At 42.2% G+C, this 24,895-nt stretch overlaps 1 protein-coding gene across 3 annotated transcripts in view; it reads left to right on the top strand.

Annotated features, from left to right (window-relative positions):
- The window catches only part of Fyn (FYN proto-oncogene, Src family tyrosine kinase), a 207,276-nt gene that overhangs the window by 155,107 nt on the left and 27,274 nt on the right, over window positions 1–24,895 (top strand). For 2 of the 3 annotated variants that reach the window (XM_027928301.2, XM_027928302.3), the window contains 8 exons: window positions 1,195–1,291; window positions 8,094–8,192; window positions 10,914–11,017; window positions 11,986–12,135; window positions 14,639–14,803; window positions 17,876–18,055; window positions 19,692–19,768; window positions 19,865–20,018. In XM_027928301.2, coding sequence (XP_027784102.1) covers window positions 1,195–1,291; window positions 8,094–8,192; window positions 10,914–11,017; window positions 11,986–12,135; window positions 14,639–14,803; window positions 17,876–18,055; window positions 19,692–19,768; window positions 19,865–20,018 — 1,026 coding nt within the window. Of the gene's footprint in view, window positions 1–1,194; window positions 1,292–8,093; window positions 8,193–10,913; window positions 11,018–11,985; window positions 12,136–14,638; window positions 14,804–15,214; window positions 15,371–17,875; window positions 18,056–19,691; window positions 19,769–19,864; window positions 20,019–24,895 lie in introns of all 3 variants that reach the window. The other variant, XM_071613116.1, reaches the window with a different exon arrangement.

Consider the following 24,895-nt stretch of genomic DNA (forward strand, 5'->3'; position numbering starts at 1 on the left):
ACCAGAGCCCCCTGCCTCAGGATCTCCCCCAGCTGCAGTCATAGTGTGCTGGCTAGCCAACTACTACAGTCGGCTCACAGTTCACCTGAAAATGATCTGCTTCTGAATTCATGTGGTGTGGTTATTGGCAGGTTCTGTTCTCCGACTGCTAGCCAGTTCTTTGTCACATGGGGCTTGCCATCATGGCATCTGGCTTCATCAAAGTGTCCAAGCTGATATAGAAAGAGAGTCTTCTAGGAAGAGGGGGTCACCATCTTCTCAACCCTCATCACTTAAAGGGCATCCCATCACCTTTGTGCATTCTCTTGGTTAGAAGCAAGTCAGTAGGTTCAGTCCACACTCAAGGGAAGGGGATAGCACGAGGACATGAGTACCAGTGGCAGGAGCCATTGAGAGCCAGTGAATACCAGTGGCAGGAGCCATTAAGAGCCACCTTAGAATTCTGCCTATGGTATAAAGTAAGTCATGGGCCAGTGGGAGTCTGGACATTTTTTGCTGTTGTTAATAAACTTCTGCAAGGCAGAATGGGCCTCTTTAGGGAGCCTCTAGATGAGAAGACATAGAATGGGTGAGTACTATAAGACCGTGGGAGGAGAGGAGAGTGCAAGGAAGGAGGAGGCCAGGGAGAGAGCAGTGAGTATCAGCAGGGGGTGCCAAGCAGCTCAAATCTACAAAAGCAATTGCAGATGCCAAGGGCAGTGTACCCCTCGTTGGAGTGAGCATTATAGAACCTAAGCCACAGAAAGAGTTTTCTGTTACACTCTACATGACTATTACGCCATGGTAAAGAGTGACCCAGTTTACCCAGACTTAACTTGGGCTCCAAAATAGAGGAGAATGTACATGAGAGAAACAGTGCCAGCCCTTGCTGCAGAGTCCTGCTCATCTGAACCATAATGCTGCTGCTTCCCTTGGACATCATGTTAGTATCTGTCTCTTCCCCAGGGCTCATTCAAAGGTATGCAGAGAGAAGTCCTCCAGCTCCAGGTTTTTGTCACATCAGATAATGATCCCCTACAACAACCAAGGCATAAATTTGATCCCGTGCCTCTGGTTTTCCCACATTAATTATAACACTTCATCACGTTATTGGGACTGACTAAAGGTAGATTTTGAGAATGAGATTTGAGCAAAGACTTAATTTCTTAGCATTAATGTCCCCTTGTGTAATGATCTCTCTCCTTCTTTTATCAGGAGTGACACTATTTGTGGCTCTTTATGACTATGAAGCACGGACAGAAGATGACCTGAGTTTTCACAAAGGAGAAAAATTTCAAATATTGAACAGCTCGTAAGTTGGGGATGAAAGGGGAAAGCATGCATGCCTTTCAGATTTGGAAAGGGCTCTTGTGTGCAGCCTGTGCCTTGTCAAGTGCCAGAAAAGGTAAAAGAATGATTGAGAAATTCACTAGTTCAAAGCTATGTAATTTGAGAGAAGAGCTGAAGGCACAGTTTAGTGCTATATAATGCACTATGTTTATGTTTCCTGTACTTTTTCTTATATTTCACCACCATTTTTAAAAAACATCTAGTTTGTTGAATTTTCACAAATGGAGCATGCCTGTGTAACCAGCTCCCATGTATGTTCAAGAGGCTTTTCAGAAGATGCAAGAGTAGCAGAGTCCACGGTTTTGGGTGTGGGTTTTAGTTTAAAGGTTGTAGGCCAGGTACCATGGTGCACATCTATAATCCCAGCAGCTGAGACAGGAGGATCGCAAGTTCAAAGCCAGCCTCAGCAATTTAGCAAGGCCCTAAGCAAATCAGCAATACTCTGTCTCTAAATAAAATACAAAAAAAGGGCTGGGGATGTGGCTTAGTGGCTGAGTGCCCCTAGATTCAATCCCTGGTAGGAGAAAAAAAGAAAAAGGTTGTAGAAGCAGCAGCATTACCTTCCACTGTCCCTGGCACTTCTCTCTCAAATGGTTGGCACATGACTTGGCCACCCACATAACATACTCTCTATCATGAGATTTTCTACACATTTCGGATGTCATACTAGCTAAGCCCTCACTTAGGGCCAGCAACAAGTTCCTTCTGTTTTCACAACTGCAAAACAGTCCAATGGGTAGGGCCCATGGAGGCGTTCCCCCATAATGAAAATCTTTGTGTGGCAAAAGAAGCAACAATTCCACCCTCTCAGTGAATGACTACAAGGCAGGCTTTTAAAATGTGGCTCCTAGGAACGATAGTTAAGCAGGGAGTGAGAAAGTTAAGAGTGATACTTACTTCTCAAATTTGACCCTTAATACTTCTATAAGCAAGAGTAAATATGGGTCACATTTTCCTAGGGTTTTAAAATATTATCTCTATTAGCTTAAGGCAGTGTGCACAGATGAGAGCCCTCCAGAAAATTCCAGTCTCCTTAGAATATAGTGGTGTCCCTCATCAGCAAGCCAGGTACCCCAAGTATTCCCATGAGCTCTCTCCAGTGGTTAGGAAAGATTGCCACCTGGGGGCCAAAGGGTGGGTACACCAGGAGCTTATCCCATGCCACCATGTCTGGTTGCTTTTGCATCTTCTCTGCTCTCTGAGCAAGCTGGATTTTGTGGTGGTAGAAGGACTTAAAGCCTGGATCCTCAGCTTTTCCAAAAGATGAGCATGGGGAGGTGAGAGGGAGCCCTGCTCACACCACACCTCCCCTTAGACCTGGACACTCCCTTTAGACCTCCTGGGGAAAACCCACCCCTCCCTTAGATGTACCCCAGCTCTCAGGACTATACACTAAGAACATGCCACCTTTCAACAGCAAGAACTGAGTCCCTCCATGAGCGGCCAGTAGCTCTTGTCTAGACATCAGAAGACACTGTCTACATAGCCAGTAGCCACAGGGTTTTTAAAAATTACTATTATTGTCATCATTTACAAAGGTGTGGATGCATTTGTTTGTTTTTTACTTAATGATATACATGCAGAAAAGTACACAGATGGACAATGTACTTGGCAATAGTTGTACAACAGGGTGAATGTGCTCACTGGCACATAATTTTACACTTAAAATGGTTCAAGGAATATATTTTATGTTTCCTACATTTTTTCTTATATTTCACTGCCGTTTCTTAAAAGCATGCAGTTTGCTGAATTTTCACAAGTGGAACATGCTGTGTAACCAGCTCCCAGGTCAGGAATATTACCTGCCCCTCCTCCCCCCCAGAAGACCTCCTCCTGTAGCCACAGGAATTTGTTTAAAATAGTAAACAGCTGCCATTTATTGAAGGCACCTTATGTGCAGGCCATGTGCTGAGCTACAAATGCTCTCATTTATTCTTCAGAACAACTGTCTGAGGTATGTGTCATCGTCATCCTGAGATATCTGAGGAGTAGGAGGCCCAGGTTAGGGAACTGCCCAAATGCAGAAAGCTACCAGGTGGCAAAGCCCAAGCTGGGAGGTGGAGGCCACATCCTGAGTACAAGGTCAGGTGTGATCTTGGAAGGACCCAGATACCCCCACCAAAGGCAACTCAACCACCCAAGTTACATGAAGGTTTAGAAAGTTGGCTGAGAGGTGAAGAGGAGGGAATTTGGACTTAATTTCTTCTGGTTTCTGATTTCTTATTGCTAGTTTGATTCTCAGATGAATGCTTCTTGTCAAAATCTATTAACTTTAAATTCTGAAATACGCACCACTTCCCCTCCCCGGTTTATTCAATATTCCCTAAATGGCAAGACTGATTACAAATTTAAAGCTATTTGTAAATTTAAAAGGTAAGAACCAGGAGTAGCAGGAAGCACCAAGTACACCCAGCTCTGCTGGCCGGGGGTTCTCCACAGTGCTCATGGGTCTGCATCAAGTTATAAGGGCACTTGCAAAGTCAGTCCCTATCAAAGTCAAATTCTTGACTTCTTTTTTTTAATTGTAGATGGACACAATACCTTTATTTTGTTTATATTTATGTGGTGCTGGGGATTGAACCCAGTGCCTCACGCATGCTAGGCAAGCACTCTACCTCTGAGCCACAGCCCCAGCCCATGATTTCTTCTTTGTTAATCCAGAAAGGATCTACTATATCATCAAACTGAATTTTGGAGAAACATTTAAGGGGTGGCGGGGAGTCCAGTCTGTATTTTGTGATTTTCATGCATGGCCTTTGATGTTTACAGAGGCCTGTTGGTCTTCTCTGACCCTGTTCTCCTAGAAGAAACCATTACAAAGGTTTTCTCCCCTTAATGTTTTTCCCTTTTACTAGTGAAACTCCTCATCCTACATGCCATTTAAATGCCCTTTTGCAAGGTTATGGAAAAGAAAAATAAGGTTTGAGTCAAGGGTAATAACAGGGAAGAGAAAATCTTGAAGGAAAAACAAAGCCCTGACTGAGGCAGCCGGAGCACTCCTCCCCTGCGGGCTCCTGCCTCTGGCCCCTCCCTTACAGAAGAGGGACGGGAGGCTCCCTGGACAGCTGCCATACCTCCCACTCCCTAGCCCTGTCAAGAGGCAGAGACTGGAGGCCACATAGTTTGGAATGTTGTTTTCGTTTTTTCGTTTAGGGATTCTGCAATACTGGGGATCGAACCCAGGGTCTCACTCACTCTAGGCAGGTATTCCACCACTGAGCCACACTCCCAGCCCAGGTTTGTTTGACAATGCAGCGCCCACCATAGGATGGGTGTATGCAGATGTGCCCAGAAGCAGAGGCACTGCTGCCCAGCATGGGCAGGAACACTTTACTGACCTGTTGTTAAAGCTCCGTGTGGTGTGTCAGGACATTATTGAACTTGAACCTATTTAGCAAAATACTTAAATGCATCCATTTTATTCCCTTTTTTCACATTTCATGACCAGTGATATGCCCAGCGATATCTCAAAACAATGACTCTTTAAAATATGTATAATATTTTACCCAGAGTGAAGTAGTGGTCATTGCTAGGGCCTCTTTACCAGTGTTTTATGTAGTGATCAGAAGAAATCCTGGTTTAGAGCCACCCCGCCCAAACATTTGATAAAATTATTATGTCCTCTGAAAGCAAGATGGGGAATAATCAAATTTAGAAAGAATCCAGCATTTGTAATAAAAATACTCAATGGCTGGGCAGATCACGCTGACTGCTGTTGGCAAATACCAGTTCCTGACTCCATCAGGGCTCCAAGGTACCTGGGCTCCCAGATCCTAGGACAAGTCCTGTTAGCATCTTTGGGGATTGGGGAATAGACTCTTTTAATAAATCCTTAAACCAGAGGAACTGGTGGGTTGTTATAAAAAGTTAGAAGCCAGCACCAGGTTTAAGTAATACATTTGAATCAAAACAATATAACTATTAAAGAATAGCTCACCAAGTGTGAATAAATTGAAAAAAAAAACTGAACTGTAAAAATAGTTTAAAGAGATGCAGCTTTAATAATGCCAGTTGCCCAAAATAACCCAATTAAAGAAATAAAAATACTGTGTGAGAGATCCTGTTCTGCTAAATCAAATGCAATTTGTGGAGTGTATTATTTATTTGTAGGTGAATTGTATTTATTCACATAACTCCTGATGGACATTACTGAATCTGTACCAGACCCCTTGGGCCCAATGTGAATAATCATGAAGCAAATGTAATAAAAATGTGAGGCTCGTTTCATATACATTGAGTCTTGTCACCTCATGGTGGTGAAAGTGACCCTAATGGTCTAGAAACAGAGAAATCAAAGATGGTATCTTTCTCCTGAGTAACTGAAAGCCCTTGTGAGATTAATGGGGTCACATAAGGAAGTCATAAACTCTTCGTATATGGCTTTCAAATGAGCCAATAGTTGGGATTCTAATCTATTCTAAACTATTTAGGTGCCTAGATCAAAATGAGATAGTTAATGCTGAATCTGAATTGGAAATTACTTCATTATTTCCAAATCACCTGAATAAGACTGGGCTTCTCCCAATTTGCAGTGAAATATATTGGCTTCCTGCACCCATTGACATTCCCACATAACCCTGATATTGATGCTAGCTTTTTTACCCCCTTAATTTAATACTATTAGAACTAACCTGATGAAAGTTATGGTGTATTGAAAAATAAGCCTGTGCTACAAGCACTTAATTTTTTCCTCGCCATTTTGGAGGTTGAAGAATGTGGGGGGGACGGGGGCGGGGATGATGGGTGTTGTTAGTTTTTTATGTGATGAAATGTCTCCATCTAGTGGAATTTCAGAGCAGTATACGTTGTCACTATATTAGAAGGAAGACTGTCTCCAGAAGCCATTTCTTTATCTGTCTAATATTGAAAGAAGAAAATAAATTTCTGCATGTTCTTAGATGATAGGCTTATAACTGTATGCATTCAAAGACAGGGATGCATCACACAGAGAAGTTGCATGGTGTAGAGTCCACATACTTGGTAAAAATCTCCAATTCTTCAGTTGGGCAGTGAGTTCACATATTCTTTGATATGTATAAAAATTTCATAATAAAAATCTGGACATGAGCTGGTTATAACTTTAAAGAATTTTCTGGATGTGAGAACCACAATCTCCCTCTTTTGATTCATCTATGTGTTTAATAGGGTTTAAAAGGAGAGATTGAGAAACTAATTAAAAGATACGTTTTAGAAATCCTTGGAAGCACCCTGGTTTTCCATGAGCTGTTCTGTAATTTATGCAAACACTTTCCCACATCTGTACCTGGGTTGGCTTGTGCTTAGGGGTTCATCTTTAGAGAACACTGAAGGAAGACTCGGGTCTAATATGGAGGCTGGTTAGTTTCTACCTAAGTCAATCTGGGGAAGATCTTTACCCCAGCTCAAAGCCAAAACACGTTCTTTCCTGAGAGCTTTGACACAAAGCCCAGCCAAAAGATTAAAAAAAAAAAAAAAGACCGAAGATTTCTCTTGCTGTCTTCAAGGGCCAAAAAAGGATGAAGAGAAGGTGTTGTACCTCTGATGGTCAGTCTGAGAGGTCTGATGTACTCACAGGCAGTCATGTCCCCTTCTACCCTCACTTGCTTGACTGCAGGCTAGTGGGGGGACACTCTTCCAGTCCAAGATGCAGCCCCCACACTTGGCCTGTCACCATTGTTTACTCATTTTGCGGTACTAGGGATTGAATCCAGGGCCACTCTACCACTGGGCTACATGCCCATCCCTTTTTACTTTTTATTTTGAGACAGGGTGTCACTAAGACGCACAGGCTGACCTCTACCTTGGGATCGTCCTACCTCAGCCTCCTGAGGCATGGCCACACCCAGCTCACCTACTGTTAATGGGAAGAGGCACACACTCCATCCCTGTTCTGAGTCTCCTATAAACCTGTGTGAATTTAAGCATATGAACTTAAACTGCTTCATTTACTCAGTGACTCTAAGCTAATAGTAATGTCCTCTGAGAGCTCCTAGAATATCAGTTTGTTCCCCGCAACGGTGAGAAACAAACTGATATGACTAAAAATCTCACTCCCTAGAAGTATTGCACTTCGCCTGCATGTGCCCACGGCTGCGTCCAGCTGCCCTCACCCACCCAGTACCATGAATATTTGATGGAATAACCTAAAACTGAAAATGCCTGGGAAGACCTGTCCTATTGCAGCCTTGATCATTCTACCTGCAGAAAGATGCATCTCCTCATTTCCTAGAGGGTGGGCAAGACAGGTATCCAGAGCACGCATGGAGCAGAGATGAGGCCTCCTCACAGTCTTCCCTCTAGACCATCCGCAGCTGAAATGCTTTTCTGGAGTGGGCTGAGGCTGGGTTCCCTTCCCTCTCTCCAGCTGTGTCTCTTCACAGGCAAAATGCCCCCCCCCCAAAAAAAAGACCCGGCTCATGACTAGATCCTACATTCTTTTTTATTATATTTATTTTTCATTTTACTTATTTGTGTGTATGCCTGTGTGCTGGGGATTAACCCAAGGCCTCGTGCACTCTAGACAAGCTGAGCTTCACCCCTACCCCTGAGCCCTGCTTTCTTAATTCACAAATAAGGCAGGAGAACACAGGTCAACCCATAGGTGATTGAGATGGTAAACTATCACACCTTCATGGGGAGGAGCTGTGTTGGAGTTTAGAGAAAAGGAGGGAGGCTGGAGAAAGCGGGTGACAGAAGGACTAGGTAATAGACTTCTTACATCATCAAGTCTACCTGCAAAACATTGAAATGGGCAACATATTCACTTCCCTCTTTTTTCTTTACAGGGAAGGAGATTGGTGGGAAGCCCGTTCCTTGACAACTGGAGAGACGGGGTACATTCCCAGCAACTATGTGGCTCCAGTTGACTCTATCCAGGCAGAAGAGTATGTTTTCGTTTTTGTTTTATTTTACTTAACTACTTGCTTTAAAGAGTTGCCAGAATAAAATGCCATTGACTTTGTGCAGGATGGAGAAGAACTTCACCACAGGGATTAAGCCTTGAGAGAATATGGTAACGCTGTGTTTCCCAGGCTTTATACCCTGGTTTTTGTCATAGCTATATAATACTTGTATTATTATTAACTTAATGTTTTCCTTTAAGCCTGCTCACTTTTTAGGTTACATCTATTTTGAAAGGAAACCTTATGTCTGTCCCCTAAATGAAAACCCACTATAACTCATTATAGATTTTTAAACAACCATAAAAATAGGACAGAATTCTAGCCACGGCATATATTATTGCCAGCACAAGGTTGGCCTGTAGTCTGCTTCCTGGGACAGTGAGAGACAAAGAATTATTAAAGATTAAACCAAGATTTTTTTTCTCCTCAATGTAATCAGAACTATTAAAAGAGTGCTGAAAAGATATACCTTTCATGCATCTCACATACAGTATGTCCCATAGCTTGGGAAACACTATGGTGATGAATTTAAAATATTCCTTTAACTGGGATCTCAATTATTTTCACTGATAGTAAGTAATGACCAGTTATGATAGTAAATGATGACAATTTTTGGCTTAAATAGTCCAACGGTAGCAGTTTAGGAAGATGGTCAGTAGGCTGAAGGTCAGTGGAAGGAGGGATGACTACTATTCTTTCCTGACCTGTGGAGGTGAACAGGCAGCTGTGAAGGGGAGACCTGTCAGAGTGGCAGTGTGCCAACCATAGCTTCTGATCTGAAGGAAGGGAGGTGGGGCCATGATCGTTCACACAGGGAACTCGGCCTCCTCCCCAACACCTTGGGGACTTGCCTCACCAGAAAGGGAGTGGAGAAAAGTCAGTCACTGAGCCAACCTTTGGCTCTGATATTTAATTTTGCCGTGGATTTGTTTAAGCACTGCAAGGAGGATTAAACTCTATACCCTAGCCAAATCCCCAACTGGATGGTTCTCTTGGCTTTAACTCCCTTGTATCTCTTCTACTAAGAAGATCTGTTTTGTTTTCCACTCTCAAATAGTCAGTGGTTCTGAGCGGTTTGTTTTTTTTTTTTTTTTTTTCTCCTAATAAGTGTGTTTCATCACTGGTGAACAAAGGTATTTGTATTGAATTTTGATTTTAGGGCAGATTTGCAAACATCTTTGTGTTCTTTCAGAATAAAAAGGACTACTGAAAGGTAGCGTTACTTTGATTTAACTGGGAACCTACTGGCTAAAGATTTAAGGTATATTTCTAATGGTCAGGTTTTTTAACATTTTGTTTTTAAAGAACAAATTTAGACAAAAAAAAAAGCTGTGGTTTTACATGTGCAATTAATTAGCATTATTTCAAAATACTGCTGTTCAGGTGCAATCCATTGTTCTAACAAGTCCCTTTTGACCACTATTTTACACACCATTTTAATTGGGTTATTGATAAAAACTCAGAAAGACATTTCTCAAAAATAATTGGTGTGATATTCTTCACACCAACTAGTGCTAGGTTAGGGATTGTCACCCACTTTGGTACCTCTGAAGTCACTGAGGAACTCACATGTGCTGTGTCTTATCTTCAATGAAGCACTCTCATTCAAAAAAGAATTTGACAATGAATATATAATAGCTGTGTTCATGTATAATGAGCTAAAACTTCATTTTAAAAACTGGGTCCTCTCATAGTCAAATATTCGAAAAGTTATTCCTACGCACGGATTCCCGTGGAATGCTTCAGAATTCTCCCTTGGGTTCTTGAAGCACCCTCTGCTATTTCAGCACCTAGTGCTGACATGTGAACTAATTGCCAGGCAGCGCGAGGGCTTGCAAGTCCTGGGGGAAGAGAGAAGACAAGAAACTGAGGTCTTGACGTGCCTTGAGGTGGTGCCTCCTAAAGTGGCACAGAAGTGTCATTAATTGGTTCCCAGGGAGTGTTAAAATGTCTACGCCACCAAGTCATCTTTAAGGACAGGCTCCCTGTGCAGTCACTGTCCCTGCAGCTGTGCCAAAGGGGAGCTGTGCAGATCACAGACCAGATGTTCCGTGGACTCCTTCTTTCTACTTATCCAAGTCCTCACACCTGCTTTATAGGAAGAGAAAATCAAAATGAGTGTCCAAGGGCAGCAGTCATCTTAAATCAGGGGCAGACTTAACAATTTTTTTCGGAGTTCCTGTAGGTGGGAAGTTACTGGAAGTATCATACATCTTTATTCTTTATTCTTTCAAAGTGACTTTCTTAAAAAAAATAAATTAAATAAAGCTTGATTAACAATCTTTCTATACACCAAGACTGTGTTTTGTTATTTCCCAGGAGTTGTAATTATGCTCCAAAATCAAGGGTCTCGTAACTGAGTGTGGGAAGCCTCTCCTGCAGTTGCCACTTCAAAGCAAGGTCTTAGATTTCTCTTTCCATGCACGCAGGTGGCAGTTTTAACACAAGCCAGTTCCTGTCATCCTGGCGGGAAGGAAAACAAGTCACAATTCACAGCTGACTTTTTGAGAGTGAAAGAGATGGAGTAGAGATAGAATCAGGAATAGATTGAAAGAGAACTTCATAAAGCTAGAAAAATATATTATGGGGAAAGGCTAAGGGTATAATTGCAGGTGAGGGGCTTCATGGGGAAATAAACACCACACTGTCCAACTTGTAGATGACCATCATTAAGTATGTTCTCTCCTTTGATTTCACTTAAAGGTGGTATTTTGGAAAACTTGGCCGAAAAGATGCTGAGCGACAGCTTTTGTCCTTTGGAAACCCAAGAGGTACCTTTCTTATCCGCGAGAGCGAAACCACCAAAGGTAAGATAACAAGTTGAAGAAGTTGGCCTGTCATTCAAATCTGCAGATTAGTCAGAGGGGATGAAAGGCTTATCTCTAATGTACAAGGATTTTAAAATGGCACAGATCCTCCCTGCCTTGTGAATGGAGTCCTGCTTTCAGTTTTTCCTCTAGGCCCTAGAACTGCAGACAGCTCCAAAAGAACTACAGAGGATCAGAATCAAGACTTCCTCCTGAAAGCAGGTGCTGGGCAGCTTTCTTGCTCCAGGCCCACAGATCACAGGGTTTCAGAAGTTTTTTAGAATTATGATTTTTTTTCCTCAGGTGCCAGTCATACAAGTTGTTTTTGACCTCTTCGTGGGGTTTTTTTGCTTTTTTATTTTTGTTATTTTTGTTTTTGTTTTTTAATAACTGAGGACTTCTCTTCCTTTTTATTATTTAACAACTCATTAGAACCCATAAGAGGAGATAGGTCAAGGGGGAGAAGAGTAGGGACCTTCAGGTTTGGTCTTTCAGATACTGCTTATCTGTTCCTGTCAACTGCTGTGAAGCAGAACTTTGAAGCTCACTTCTAGAGAAACAGCCCTTCAATTTGTTTTGTGCAAACTTTCCCTATCTTCTACCATACCTCATAGGAGAGGATCCCTGGGATGCAGGCTCAGCTGGGAGTCCTTGTTCTTCTCTTGATCTTGCCTAAGGGGTCTGCTCGGTATGAAATTACATACCAAATAGAGTATGTTAGAAAAGTATCCAGGAAGCTTCCAGGCTCCAGGGCAAAATCATTTTATTTGCTAGTATCTTTTGACATTTGCAGGACACCAAAATTTGTCTTTCTCCTGTTACTTAGTGGAGATGTCATGTGTATGGATATATGTGTATGTTCCCTTAATAACTATTAATTGCAATAGTCAAGTAAATGAGACCTAAAAAAAACAAAACAAACTAGTACTCAAATGATTGGCACTGCTAACTCTTTGCACATTTGCCAGGTGCCTATTCACTTTCTATCCGTGATTGGGATGATATGAAAGGAGACCATGTCAAACATTATAAAATTCGCAAACTTGACAATGGCGGGTATTATATCACCACCCGGGCCCAGTTTGAAACACTTCAGCAGCTTGTACAACATTACTCAGGTAACTTTGATTCTAACTACCTACTAACCATTCAGGAGCTAAGGGAGTGGGCGGTGCAGAGCTCAAAGGGAGAGTGGGAGAGGGGAAAGGAATGACAACCATATACAAAGTCACTGGTAGAGGGTTTCTGAGTGGCTCTGGGGTTGTCGTCCTAGAGCTGTTATTATGATTGCGTGTACCTGTCAGAAGATTCTGTAACGTTCTAATTCCCCAAGTAGAAGTAGTAGGTTAAATCTTAAAAGTTGTCTGTGTGTTCAACTTCATTTTCAAATCCTTGCAAGTTATCTTTTCCCATTCCCTCCATTATGGAACTTAGAACTATGAAAAGAAGAGGGTGTGGTGGCTGGGAGGGTACTTTTATGGGGACTACAGCAGGGAGCATTGGGTTCCTGCTGTAACTTTACACTCAGAACTGCTGTGGGACACCTGCACATGCATTCGGTGCTCCTGACGGGGTGACTCTCCAGTCCATTTCTCGTGCTTTGCTTCCCCATCAGTCCTAACTAGGTTTGTACTTATGTGACCCACAGTTCTTAGACCTACTACATCCACTGCAGTGAACTTTTCAAAATTACATTAGTCTCTGTCCTAATACCCAAGTGTCATCATTATTTTGTTCTTCCTTATTTATTGTTCTTCCTTAGTTATTAGGTGTATTTAGGTGTGCAGCTTGTGCATTTTATTCAAGAATGTGGCTTTTATGTGCAATTGTTAAAATGCTTTCTTCCCTTGGTTAGTAAGTGATCCCACCATTTTGTACATTCACCTGATATAGGTATACAAGTACAGGTCTCTATCTACACATCTCTATGTACACCTCTCTACATTTCATTGAGCCCTGGAGTTTTTTATGTGACCCATGTATGCATTTTGTATCGTTCTTCACAACAATGACATGATTCCAGAACAGTATGATTTGACCTCTGCTGTTGCTCTATGCACATTCATTGAAAAGTACATTTCTTAGCACGAAATAACAATCTTTTGAAAAATGACTGTAAGAAATATCTATATATTGATCCTGGTCACTAATGAGCAATTTAAAAAATTCACAACACCTGGAGTACTAGTTGATTCAGGCCTCGGCTAACTTGGTTTATGCGGATTCTAACGAAATATTTGAGAGAAATGGAGCAGAATATCTCCCTGAGCTTAAGTGATATACTCAAAATGCCTGCATGTTGTAAGGATTTCAAATGCTGAAATATATTTCATTACAGCGAAACATCAGCAGGATCCCTAGGGTTTGGATCATTTGAAAATACTGTATTGGAAAGGGCACCTTAATAACATCATAAAGCTGGAAGGAGAGAAGGGATATGAAGAACAATAGACATTTTTTAATCTCAGGGAAAAAAAATCCATCTCAAGTTAGATTTGTTTTTATATTGGCTTTTCTTCTCCTTCCTCTTCACACATAAAATGTCTTTGAAATATTGACACATAAATAATTTCCTGCCTAAATATCTCAGAACCTGATTCCATCAAAGAGAAAGGAGTAGAAAGTTAGAGTTAGATTTCAGAGAAAAATCAACACCATGTTTGCTTTTCCTGGATCTGAGAGGCTTCCAGGGGATGGGAGGGGCTCTGGGCAGTTCTTGTCCTTTCCCCAAGTTCTTCTTCTGTGCTGCCTGTCTCACCTGACTGATTTTTAACATGGTGTTTCATCAGTTTCCCCTTAACATTGCTAGATCCTAAAAGGTATATTCGTTTTAAAAAGAAAGAAGGGAGGAAAGAGCTCCCGGTAACATCTGAGTGATATAGCTACTGTTTTTCCTCCTCTTTCACATCATTCAGTTTCTGTGAATGTTAGTTTTTCCATTCTTTCTCCTTTCAATCCATACTCCTAACTTATACAGAGAAGACTGTTATAAAATTTTTTAAAAAAATAAAAAAAAACAGCATAGAAGCAATGCAAGCATATTTGACTGGTAGAATGGAGTCTGAAATCTCTGGACATGTGGCATCTTTTCCTCTGCCAGGGGCAGCCTTCAGCCTTGCTAGATCCTCTATGGGAGGATCTCATACTGAAGTTAAGATTTTAAATGTACTCATACCAGAGAACCCTCCAGTCCCCTAGGTAATCTAGATACTAGTGAGGGAAAGAGATAGTCATGCCAACATTCGTTAGTCTAAATGTCCTCTTTGAAATCAGGGAGAGGATTTTCAGGATCCCAGAAGACGCGTTATGAGCACTTTAGGCTGATAGTGATTTTCTTACTTGTGAGTACAGAGACCAAAACAGTTTGTCTCTATCTCTATATAGACTATATTACACCTGGGGGCATGGAATAGTTCAAATTTAATATGTCCCCTGTTCTATCTGCAATGAGAAGGCTTCACAGTGTGGCTTTGGATCCTCCAAGGTGTGTGCCGTTCTGTGCTGAGCAGCCCTGTCCAAGCTCCCCTGGGCAACAGCAAGTGTGGGTTTGCATCTGTGCGTGTTGTTACATGTGTTCTGCTCTTCTCTCCCTCTCTGCCGCTGCCCCTGCTCCTGCATCAGAGAGAGCCGCAGGTCTCTGCTGCCGCCTAGTAGTTCCTTGTCACAAAGGGATGCCAAGGCTTACCGATCTGTCTGTCAAAACCAAAGATGTCTGGGAAATCCCTCGAGAATCCCTGCAGTTGATCAAGAGACTGGGAAATGGGCAGTTTGGGGAAGTATGGATGGGTATGCTGAGATTCAATTACTCTCTTATTAGCTTCCTCGTTTGGGAAATCCCAAACCGCAAAGATGGAAGGTGAGAATAAAAACTTTATGACAAGAAAGAATTACTCTTCATAAGGAATCCTTTTTTTATTTATTTTAACTTCAAGATTCTGGAATTTATAGAAAACAGACAATAAATGGGCGAGGCTGACAGATGGCTCAGTTGATGCTCTTATATGAACCTCAGTTCATAAACCAATAAACAGTAGAGGAAATGTTCCAGCCTGCATAAAATGTCTTGCCCTTCATTTCCAGCTGCAAATATTTGTTGAATGTCGCCCTAAAGGGCAAGTCACCTTCCATCTTTCCTAGTGCATGCATGATTATGGATTATAAGGACTGTGTTTTCTTTATTAATTCCCTTTCCTGTAGAGAAAGCTGATGGTTTGTGTTTTAACTTAACTGTGATTTCATCGAGTTGTGCCCCACAAACTTCTGGATTGGCTAAAGATGCTTGGGAAGTTGCACGTGACACCTTGTTTCTGGATACGAAGCTGGGTCAGGGGTGTTTCGCAGAAGTATGGCTTGGTAAGGCAGAGGGTGCATTTTGTTTTGGCTGTATCTCAAAGCCATTGAAAGGACAGTGTTGAACAAAAACATATATGGTCATTGGGACAGTGGCAACGTGAATAACTAGATGGACACAGGCCATCCTGATTTTCAGGACATGATGATGATACCTTGCAGTTCTCACCTGTTCTACTTCTTGTGGTTAAATACCTGCAGAACAGGAAACCAACACACTGTAAATGTGGTGGTTTTCTAAAAAATGGAAAGGTAAGATTATATATATGGCTATAAAGGAAGAATTTTTTTTTTTTTTTTTTTTTTTACTTACAAGGCCTGAGTTTGATTCCTGATAAGCTGACTAAAACAAACAAGGGGCTTATTTAACATCTTTGAGCCTCAATTTTCTCATCTGTAAAACCAGAGTGATATCCACTACATGTGTATGATTGTTGGGAGTATTACCTGGAACAATATGTTTAAAATCCCTTGCAGGTAGTATGTATTCAGTAGACATGCCTACTTCTATTTGGTTGCCACTGATTAAGCCAAATGCACTGGACCCTAGAAATTGCTTTTATAATTCCTTTGGGTCAGTTGCAGTTTTGCTTATCCATGCACTTACACCTCATCCAAAAATGACTATAGGTAAAACACGATTAAAGATTAGAGAATCCTTCTTCCTCCTTCCTTAGAGTCTGTTTAAAATGATATAAGTAGATATCTGTGGCTATGTGCAATTCAGGTCTTTTTAATCTGCATTTTAAAAGTCAATGCATCCGGGCTTGGTGGTACACACCTGTCATCCCAGTGACTTGGGAAGCTAAGACAGAAAGATAAAAAAGGGCTGAGGATGTGGCTTAGTAGTTGAGTGCCCCTGGCTTCAATCCCTACTACCACCTCGCCAAAAAAAAAAAAAAAAAAAAAGTTAATGTAGATAAAACAAGACTTGGCAAATAGTAAGTACTATACAGATATACATACTTGGATAGACAGATGGATAGTAGAAATACGCTCGGACATACACAGATGTGTGTTTCTATTATCCATCCATATTTCCCTCTCCCAAGTCACTGAGAACCCTTATTATTGTATCCATCTCTCTCTGGACTCTATCTCAACTACTCTAAGACAAATTTATATGATCTTCTCCCTTATCTACCCAATTCACAATTGGAGTTATGGGTCCTAATTGGATCTTATAAGAAAATTTATTTTTAAATTTTATAATTATCAACAATAAATCAGTACTCAGACCACTAAGATTTTCTTGCCCACGAAACATAAAACAGCATGTCATCATAATTGGAATGGATGCATCTGTAGTTTCCCAGGTGTTATTAGAGAGGAAGATCTCACTTTACTTAAATTTAGGGGTGTAAATCTCAAAGATCACTTACAAATTGTCAAGTTTTCCATTAATACTTACTGGTAAATATTTTATGAGATTTTTTAAGTCTCATGTTACAATTATATGAACCATATTTTAACAGGATAAGGAGAATTGTCCCAATTTACAGAATTCTTAGATCCTAAAGTCATAGATTAAATACAAAAATAAATCTTAATATAAACCTGTCTTTCCAATAGAGAATAGCAATCTACATTAGCAGATTTTTCTTTTCCCTTTATAAAATTACCCTTCAAAGCCTTAGGACTAACAATGGAATACACATAAAACCCAGCATTTTGTTTTATTTTTGAATTTGGGAGCTGAAAAACACTCAAAAGATAATCCAGTTCCGTACTTATGTTTTACAGATGAGGTAACGGATCTCAATCATAAACCAGGCCTTGGATCAGCTAGTTTTTAACATGGGAAGCTTAAGTATTTCTGTTCCTTGTTAGCTGCTGTTTAAGTTCCCTAGTCTTCTGGATAGAAACCATCATTCCTGTTGTGGCTGACCATCAGTATATCTGAGGAATTTGTCTTACCTGAGAAAGTATTGGCAAGGAGACCTTCAGCTCCTTGCCAATGCTTTTGTGCATGCTTGGCTCAGTAGTTCCAGGACTCAGTCAAGTAGCTCATCCATTGCAGACAGTCAAAAGTCTGTCTCAAGTCAGTTTCCAAGCACCCTCAGTGTGTTACCACATTTTTTTAATGGCGCACCCATAAAATGGAACTTAACCAGATTTTTTCCATGTTTCTCTGTGAACTCAAGGATGGCTATTGGATGGCTAGACCTGTTTTAAACCCTTGACTTTTATCACTGTAAACAAGGGTCCAGAGCTTTGGTATATATTTGTAATCATGTGCCCAAGTGAAAAAAAGAAAATAATATGGATCAAAATAGAAATAAATAAATAAATAATATATCCATCGCCATTAAAAAAAAAAACTCATTTCTTTGTTAAAATACTTGACTGAATCCTTGCGATTGACTTTATCAAAAAAAATATGAGGTTTTTTTAAAAAACTTAAAAATCTAACTTTATGCATGTAGCTATTAGTCAAAAACTTTTTTTTTTTTTTTTGCCATCAGAAGAGGATTTTGGATTTGACTTAATATTGTGGGATGTTTGTAGGTACCTGGAATGGAAACACAAAAGTAGCCATAAAGACTCTTAAACCAGGCACAATGTCCCCTGAATCATTCCTTGAGGAAGCGCAGATCATGAAGAAGTTGAAGCATGACAAGTTGGTCCAGCTGTACGCCGTGGTGTCTGAGGAACCCATCTACATCGTCACCGAGTATATGAATAAAGGTCAGCAATGCTTCTCCAGCTCACAGTTACTTCCAGGGGCTGTCTTAGAGAGGAAAATGTATCTGCCTTTTGGGTTTTTCCCAGGTTTTTGCATGATCCAGTATTCCGGCCAGGAAACACGAATTGTGTGCTTATAATATTTTTAAAACCGACTAACCTTGAGTTTGCCCCCAAATCTCTGTGAAATGCAGTGCCTTTTGTGTGTTGCACATGTCAGTAATTGAAGTTCTTCTCCATAATTAAAGCATTCACTTTAATATCAGGAGTGATATAGAGGCTATGATAATTTGCAGTGATTTTGCATGCAGCAGCTTCTGTTAAATTTCCTTTTTGTAGGTCTAAATGATAAATATCTTATCTGGGAATGGGGATATAGCTCAATTGGTAGAGTGCTTGCCTCACAAGCATAAGGACCTGGATTTGATCCCCAGCATCACACACACACCCCAAAAATAAAAATCTTATCTGGGCTGTTTAATTTCCATCATTTCAACATCTTTTTTTTTCCAGTTCTCCACTTAAATAACAGATGAAGAAATGGCATGCATTTTATTCCCCCTCTTTCTCCATACTCCCCCCCATTGTGTGTGTGTGTGTGTGTGTGTGTGTGTGTGTGTGTGTGTGTGTGTGTCTTTATAATCAAACCAGCATTGTTGGAGATAAGGCCAGAAATCAGTTTGTTTTGGAAAAACAGATGAATCAAACAAGAAACAGCCATAAAAGGCTATGCATTGTACAACAGAGGACACCAGTGTAATTTTTCTCTTCCATGTAGTTTCTTTTAAAATATAATTGGAATTTTTTCCTGGCAGATTGTTTGTCCTTTGTATCCAGGGTTATTTTGTAAATAACTTTGTGATTAAAGCATTAAAAAAAAATCACTCATGGCCATCATGAGCTCTAGCTTCTGCAAATGATTATTTCCGCCTTAGTGTTAATTCTGGGCCTCCCCAGGCTGTGTTACAATAGCAGCTCTGAAGTGCCAGCTATTTTGTTTCAGATGTCTGATTTAAGGCTTGGCCAGCTGTGATCTCACTAGGCGGAGCTACCTGCTCCACCCATGTTCCTCATATATTCTTTTCCTGATTTAAAATCTATACATAAGATAGGCCAGTGATTCTCAACATAGGTTTTTTAGGCCCAGAGTTCAGAATTTCTGATTTGCTAGATCTGGGACAGGTCCTGAGAATTTGCATTTCTAGCAAGTTTCCTGCTGATGCCATTGCTGCTGGTCCCAGGACCACAGTTTTAGACGTCTCAGCTGGACTGCATTTTCCCCCACATCACTCTTTTGTGCAGAGCTGATTGGAGTATGAGCATGCAGGGGTACAGTTCCTCATGTATCCCTCTTTGTGGCATAAAGGGAGATTGAGTTCCCTTTCTTCTGGTTTTATCACATTTTTATTGCCTTAGAAATCAAATCATTGCTGTTTGTTTTTTAAAAGGTAAAACCTGCTTCTCAATGCATAGAATTTTTTCCACCCTAGTTTTTTATATATATGTATATAAACATTTTTTCCCTTGAGGGCATCATTCCAATCAACTGCCATTTACTTACAGTAAAACCAAATACAGCCCTCCATCAAGAACTCTGTCTTTCAGTGTAAACTGAAATGGTTTTATGTTTTGTTCGTAGGAAGTTTACTTGATTTCTTAAAAGATGGTGAAGGAAGAGCTCTGAAATTACCAAATCTTGTGGACATGGCAGCACAGGTAGGCCCAGGGGACTTGATTCTTGTGGTGGATGTAGCGACGTGTAAGTACATTGCATTGTGGTGTAACTCGCGTGCCTTTTCCTGGGTTCCACAGGTTGCTGCAGGAATGGCTTACATTGAGCGCATGAATTATATCCACAGAGATCTGCGGTCAGCAAACATTCTAGTAGGGAATGGACTAATTTGCAAGATTGCTGACTTTGGATTGGCCCGGTTGATTGAAGACAACGAGTACACAGCGAGACAAGGTGGGCACTCAGATGACAGTGGCTCCTGATTGCAACTTTACAAACACTCACTTCCTACACAACCCTTCCTTTTTACCATCCTTTCCTGCAGAACATATTTGAAAGGTCATCCTTAAACTGGATTTTTTCCTCTTTGATCTGGCAGGAATTTGATAGCTCTGCTGGTGGGAGATTGCAGTGGGTTCAGTAGATGGTTGAGATATTGCTTTTCAGTCAGTAGATGTCCACTCCTTTGGTCTTCCTGGTTCATGCCACCATCCTCACAGCATCCAAGCCCAGGAGACTCTGCTTTTTGACAAAGAGGGCTATGGAAAGCCAAGGGGTCAGTCAAGTTATAGCTCATTCCTCAACCGGTCTAAATCTGAGCAGAAAACAGGAAGCATACTCAAAGTGGAGAACTTAATAAAATTGTGTCTTTTAAAAAGGAAAAGGAAGGATTTAGGAAAACCAACAGGGCCTGGTGAGGTGCCTTGGAGCTAGTAACAGCAGCAGAGCCAGGGCCTGAGAGGCAAGAGGCAGGGAGTGGGCAGCAGTGGTCAGAGCGAGAGAGCCTCCTGGTAAGGAGGTAGCAGGGACACATAGGGCATTAATACCAGCTTCCAGGTCCCCTGCAGGCCCAGCCAGAAGCCAGAGGTCAAAGGAGCTTAGTCCTGAATCTTTATGGAGCAAGGGTGGAAAGGAGGGCTGGAGGGACTATGGAAGGTAACATCATAGTCCCTCAAAAAGCCCCATCTTCTTTCATCATTTGCCTCCCCCGCCCCCTGCAAAAATTCATGGAAATCAACCTTTAAGCAAAATACATCCCAAACCAGCAGCCACATCAGTGGGGCAGCATTTCAGGTGCTATTAGAGCACCAGATGCCAGGAAGGAGATCCCAGGGATATTTTCTGTTGTCCCAATCTTCACCTAAGCACACACCAGGAAAATGTGTGGAATTAAGTGGACAATTTGCAATCAGATGAAGGCTCCTGTGTAGATGATCATGCTTGTAACTGGGGAAGGGGCAGCTTGCATTGCCATCGTTAGCCAAAGCCTGGTCATTCTGTGCAGTGCCTGGAATATGTTATACCAAGGTGATGCTTTCTGCTGAATTTCATAGTTCTTCCTTTCCTTCTTCTCCTCTGTTTTGTTTTGTTTTCGTTTTGTTTTGGTCCTGGGGATTGAACTCAGGGGCACTTAGCCACTGAGCCACATCCCCAGCAACTTTTTTTTATTATTATTAAAATTATTTAGAGACAAGGTCTCACTGAGCTGCTTAGGCCTTGCTACATTGCTCAAGCTGGCTTCGAACTCACAATCCTCCTGCCTCAGCCTCCCGAGCTGTTGGGGTTACAGGTGTGCACCACCGCACCCTGCTTCCTTTTGATTCTTCATGCCAGTTTCCTCCTCTCTTTATTTGACTCTGAGGATGGAAATGTTTTCAGCAGTCTCAAGTGATGAGGGAAAATGTTAAACTAAGACCCTGGCTGGTACAGACACTGTCCAAATGCTAAGTTACATGTGGGTCAGATAGCTCAGCTATTTGAATTTCCCCAGCACACAGCAGTTCTTGTCCTGGAGCCAAATGCCCGCACATCGAGCACACAGATGGTGCACCGTATCTATAATCAAAGGCACCCGTAGCCTTGATTGGCACTGGCAGAGCAGAGAGGAATGTGGGCATGTTTTTTAGGTAAGGTGAGCTGAGGGATGTTCGGAGCGACCATCATCTGAGAGCTGGTCCTGAATGAGCCCCTCAGCTGGAAGGACAGGGGGACCTGAATACTTGGTTTAGTAAAGGGTAAGCTCCTGGGACTGAATGGAGTCCCAGGGCCAGAGCTGTTTCTTCCCTTTAACCAGACTTTAGACTCCACAGTTTGTGTTTAACACTTTCGAACCATCAAAAAATGAGAAGGTTCAGGACCAGGAAAGCATATATGCTGGCAGAGTGCTGTGGATAGGGCCTGAGTAGTTAGTTCAAGAGTCGTTCAACCAGGTAAAGTTCCTCAGGATGTGGCCCCGGGTGATTGGCGCCCCTCACCACTTCCTTTCCGTCAGGCTGCTGCTCTGCAGGGGGCCCAGAGCTCCTGCGCTCAGCCTTGACCCCACAGCCTTCCTCCCCGTGTCTCTGCCCCAATGCCTTCCTGCCCTTCCTCAGCCCCACTGTCTCACAGCCATCTGAAGTCCTTCACAAAGCCCAGCCTCAACCCCTTTGTTCCACATTTCCTTTACATAATTTCCAAATGGAAGGTTCCATCCTTCCCTGAATACTTAGAACACTTTTTTCTTCTTTCTTTCTTGTCCTAAACAACTTCAAATTCTAGAAAGAGATAAGTAAAAAGAATCCAAAAGAACTGGAGAACTGAACTGGGGGCAAAAGGTAAAGCCAGAGGAGCTCCAGGATTTCCATAGAACAAAAGAAATGCTCTCCTGCAACTGAGGGAAAGGAAGAACAGGGGCATGTATGGAATACCTCCACGCCCAGAATGCAAGGGAAAGGCTGAGGAACCTGGAGCAAAGCAACAGAAATAGATTCAGAGGGGCTAAGTCATTTGTGCAAAGTCACACAGTAATTAAAATGGCAGAGCCAGGTAGGGCTCACCTTACTGCATTCATCCTCTTAAGCTATGCGTAAGACAGTGATTAAAAGAATAGAAAGTAGAAATGGAAAGGATTAGTCGTAAGTCCCTTTTCCCCTTTATTTTATGGGAAAGTTTTTAAGGGGCTCCTTCTAATGTGTATGTGTGTAGGGATTGGAGAGACTTTCGTTTTTCAGTACTGGGACAACCCAGTTATTTATCAATTTCCTCCTGAGGGTCTGCTCTACCCTTGCCTCTTCAGTAGGCAGAAAGGGCCTGGTGTGTATCTGCTGGTGTGCTCTGCAGATGGCATGTGTGCTGCATGCTGAAGCTTTTACCCGGGATTAATCAGCTTCTCCAGGCAGCTGGTCCATGTGCCTAATAATATTTGCAAGTCGGGTTTTATGTTACCCGCAGGCCACAGCCCCGCCACATCTTGATTATGGGAGTGCAGGCAGTGTTCAGAAACGTGCCAAACTCAGATATTTTAAGACCGCGAATGACAATTGTTTGCAAAACAGTTGTGAGTTTTCCATCTCAGGGTGCACTGAAATGTCTGTCACCCCCACCCCCACCCCCAGGCGAAGGAATGACAGCACAGTGTATGTTGTGGTTAGAATTTGAAGCTGTTATGCAGTCTTTCATGTGCTCCTTACCTCCTGTCACCCCTTCCTGCCTCTGACTGTGAGCAGAAGCCCCATGTCAGAGAGGAGGTCAAGGCCAGGCCTGTCCTGTGAGGGTGGTCCTTCACTGACAGCATTATAGAAACAACACGAAATATATTTGAGATTGCTTATTCTCAGTTACCTGGATGTCTCACCCAATTGGAGCAGATAGTTCTTCTTTAGCCATAAACTCTGCTAAATTCTGTCCATTTAGAGTCTTGTTATTGGGTGCTGTCTATAAAAAGAATGTGCTAGTAGCTGCTGATATAAAGAAGCCTAAGCCAGGCATGGTTTATATAGACCTATAGTTCCAGCTACTAGGGAGGCTGATGCAAGAGGATCACTTAAGCCCAGCCTGGGAAAGAGAGCAAGACCCTATCTCAAAAAAATAAAATAAAGATGCCTAAGACCACCTAGGGTCACAGCTAGCCAATGTGTGGAGGAGCACATCAAAGCCTTAAAGTCAGACAGAACAGGTTTAACTTTCCCACAGTGGATTTGCTTATGTGTAAAATGGAAATATATCTTACCTGCTTTATGGATTTTTGCAAAGATTAAATGAAATAATGCATGCAAAGTGTTTCATCCAGTGCCCAGCACAGAGACAGAGGTAAATAATATTACTTGTTACTATGCTGTTTTGTTTTACACAAGGCTAGATTACTGCAGAATAAATAAACAGATGGACTGTAGATACATTGGAAAGGCTCAAACACTATTTAGAAAAGAAAAGAGGAGCCAGATAATTCCCAGGGAGTCAAATGAAGGTAATTGTGAGAATGGAATGACCAACAACAGAAATGAGCAAGTTGGAAGAAGATCTTACTTTTCAGAGAAAGAGGATGAGTTTGGTTTGGGGTGTGTTGGGTTTGAGGTGACTGTGGTAGTACATACAAGCCCAGAGAGGTCAGCAGGGTGTCCTCACAGCCGCCTCCCTGCCACAGCTCCCAGAACCCTTGCAGAGCTAACCAAAGCCCCCAACTGGGCCAGGGCACAGGGGAGCCTGCTGTGGCCCTCACTCTCCGCCCATCCCCTGGGGTCACCAGCATGCTTCTCCCCAGGACTTCAGGCCACCATCAGTTCCTTCCCATGGCAGCTGAGAAGCAGTGGCAAGCCCTCCACAGAATTGCTCTTTCCTCCTGGGCTTTCCTGCAGCTCTGTGCTGACTAGTCTCTATTTAAACCTAACAAGTACAGGTAGACATGGCTTGTGTGTAAGAATCACTTGCTTTTGTGGATACTTTCATGTTCTTTTTGAACCTCAACATTCATACAGTACAAGGAACAAATCTGAATTTTGCAGCTGGGTGCATCTTCACCTGCGTGTGCCCCTGAAACCAGCCGTAAAGAAAGACGTGCCCCAGCAGGCGCCTCAGTCCCACAGGCAGCCAGTAGCCACCCCCAGAGGGAGCCTGTTTTCCTTCGACCGCTGTAGATTTCCTTTTTCTGTAAACGAACTCCATCTGCACGAATCGTGTGCCGTTCCTCTTTGGCTTGGCTTCTTTCCCACCCTTATGTTGGGAGATGCAGCCGTGTTGCCTTGTGGCCCAGCATCTCTTCCCCCTTCCCGACACAGACATGGCGTAGCTCACCCATCCTGCTGTGGATGACCGTGGGGAACCTTTCCCTCTGGGGCCACACTCAACAGGGCTGC

Source organism: Marmota flaviventris, chromosome 6 (assembly GCF_047511675.1).
Source record: "Marmota flaviventris isolate mMarFla1 chromosome 6, mMarFla1.hap1, whole genome shotgun sequence".
NCBI lineage: Eukaryota > Metazoa > Chordata > Mammalia > Rodentia > Sciuridae > Marmota > Marmota flaviventris.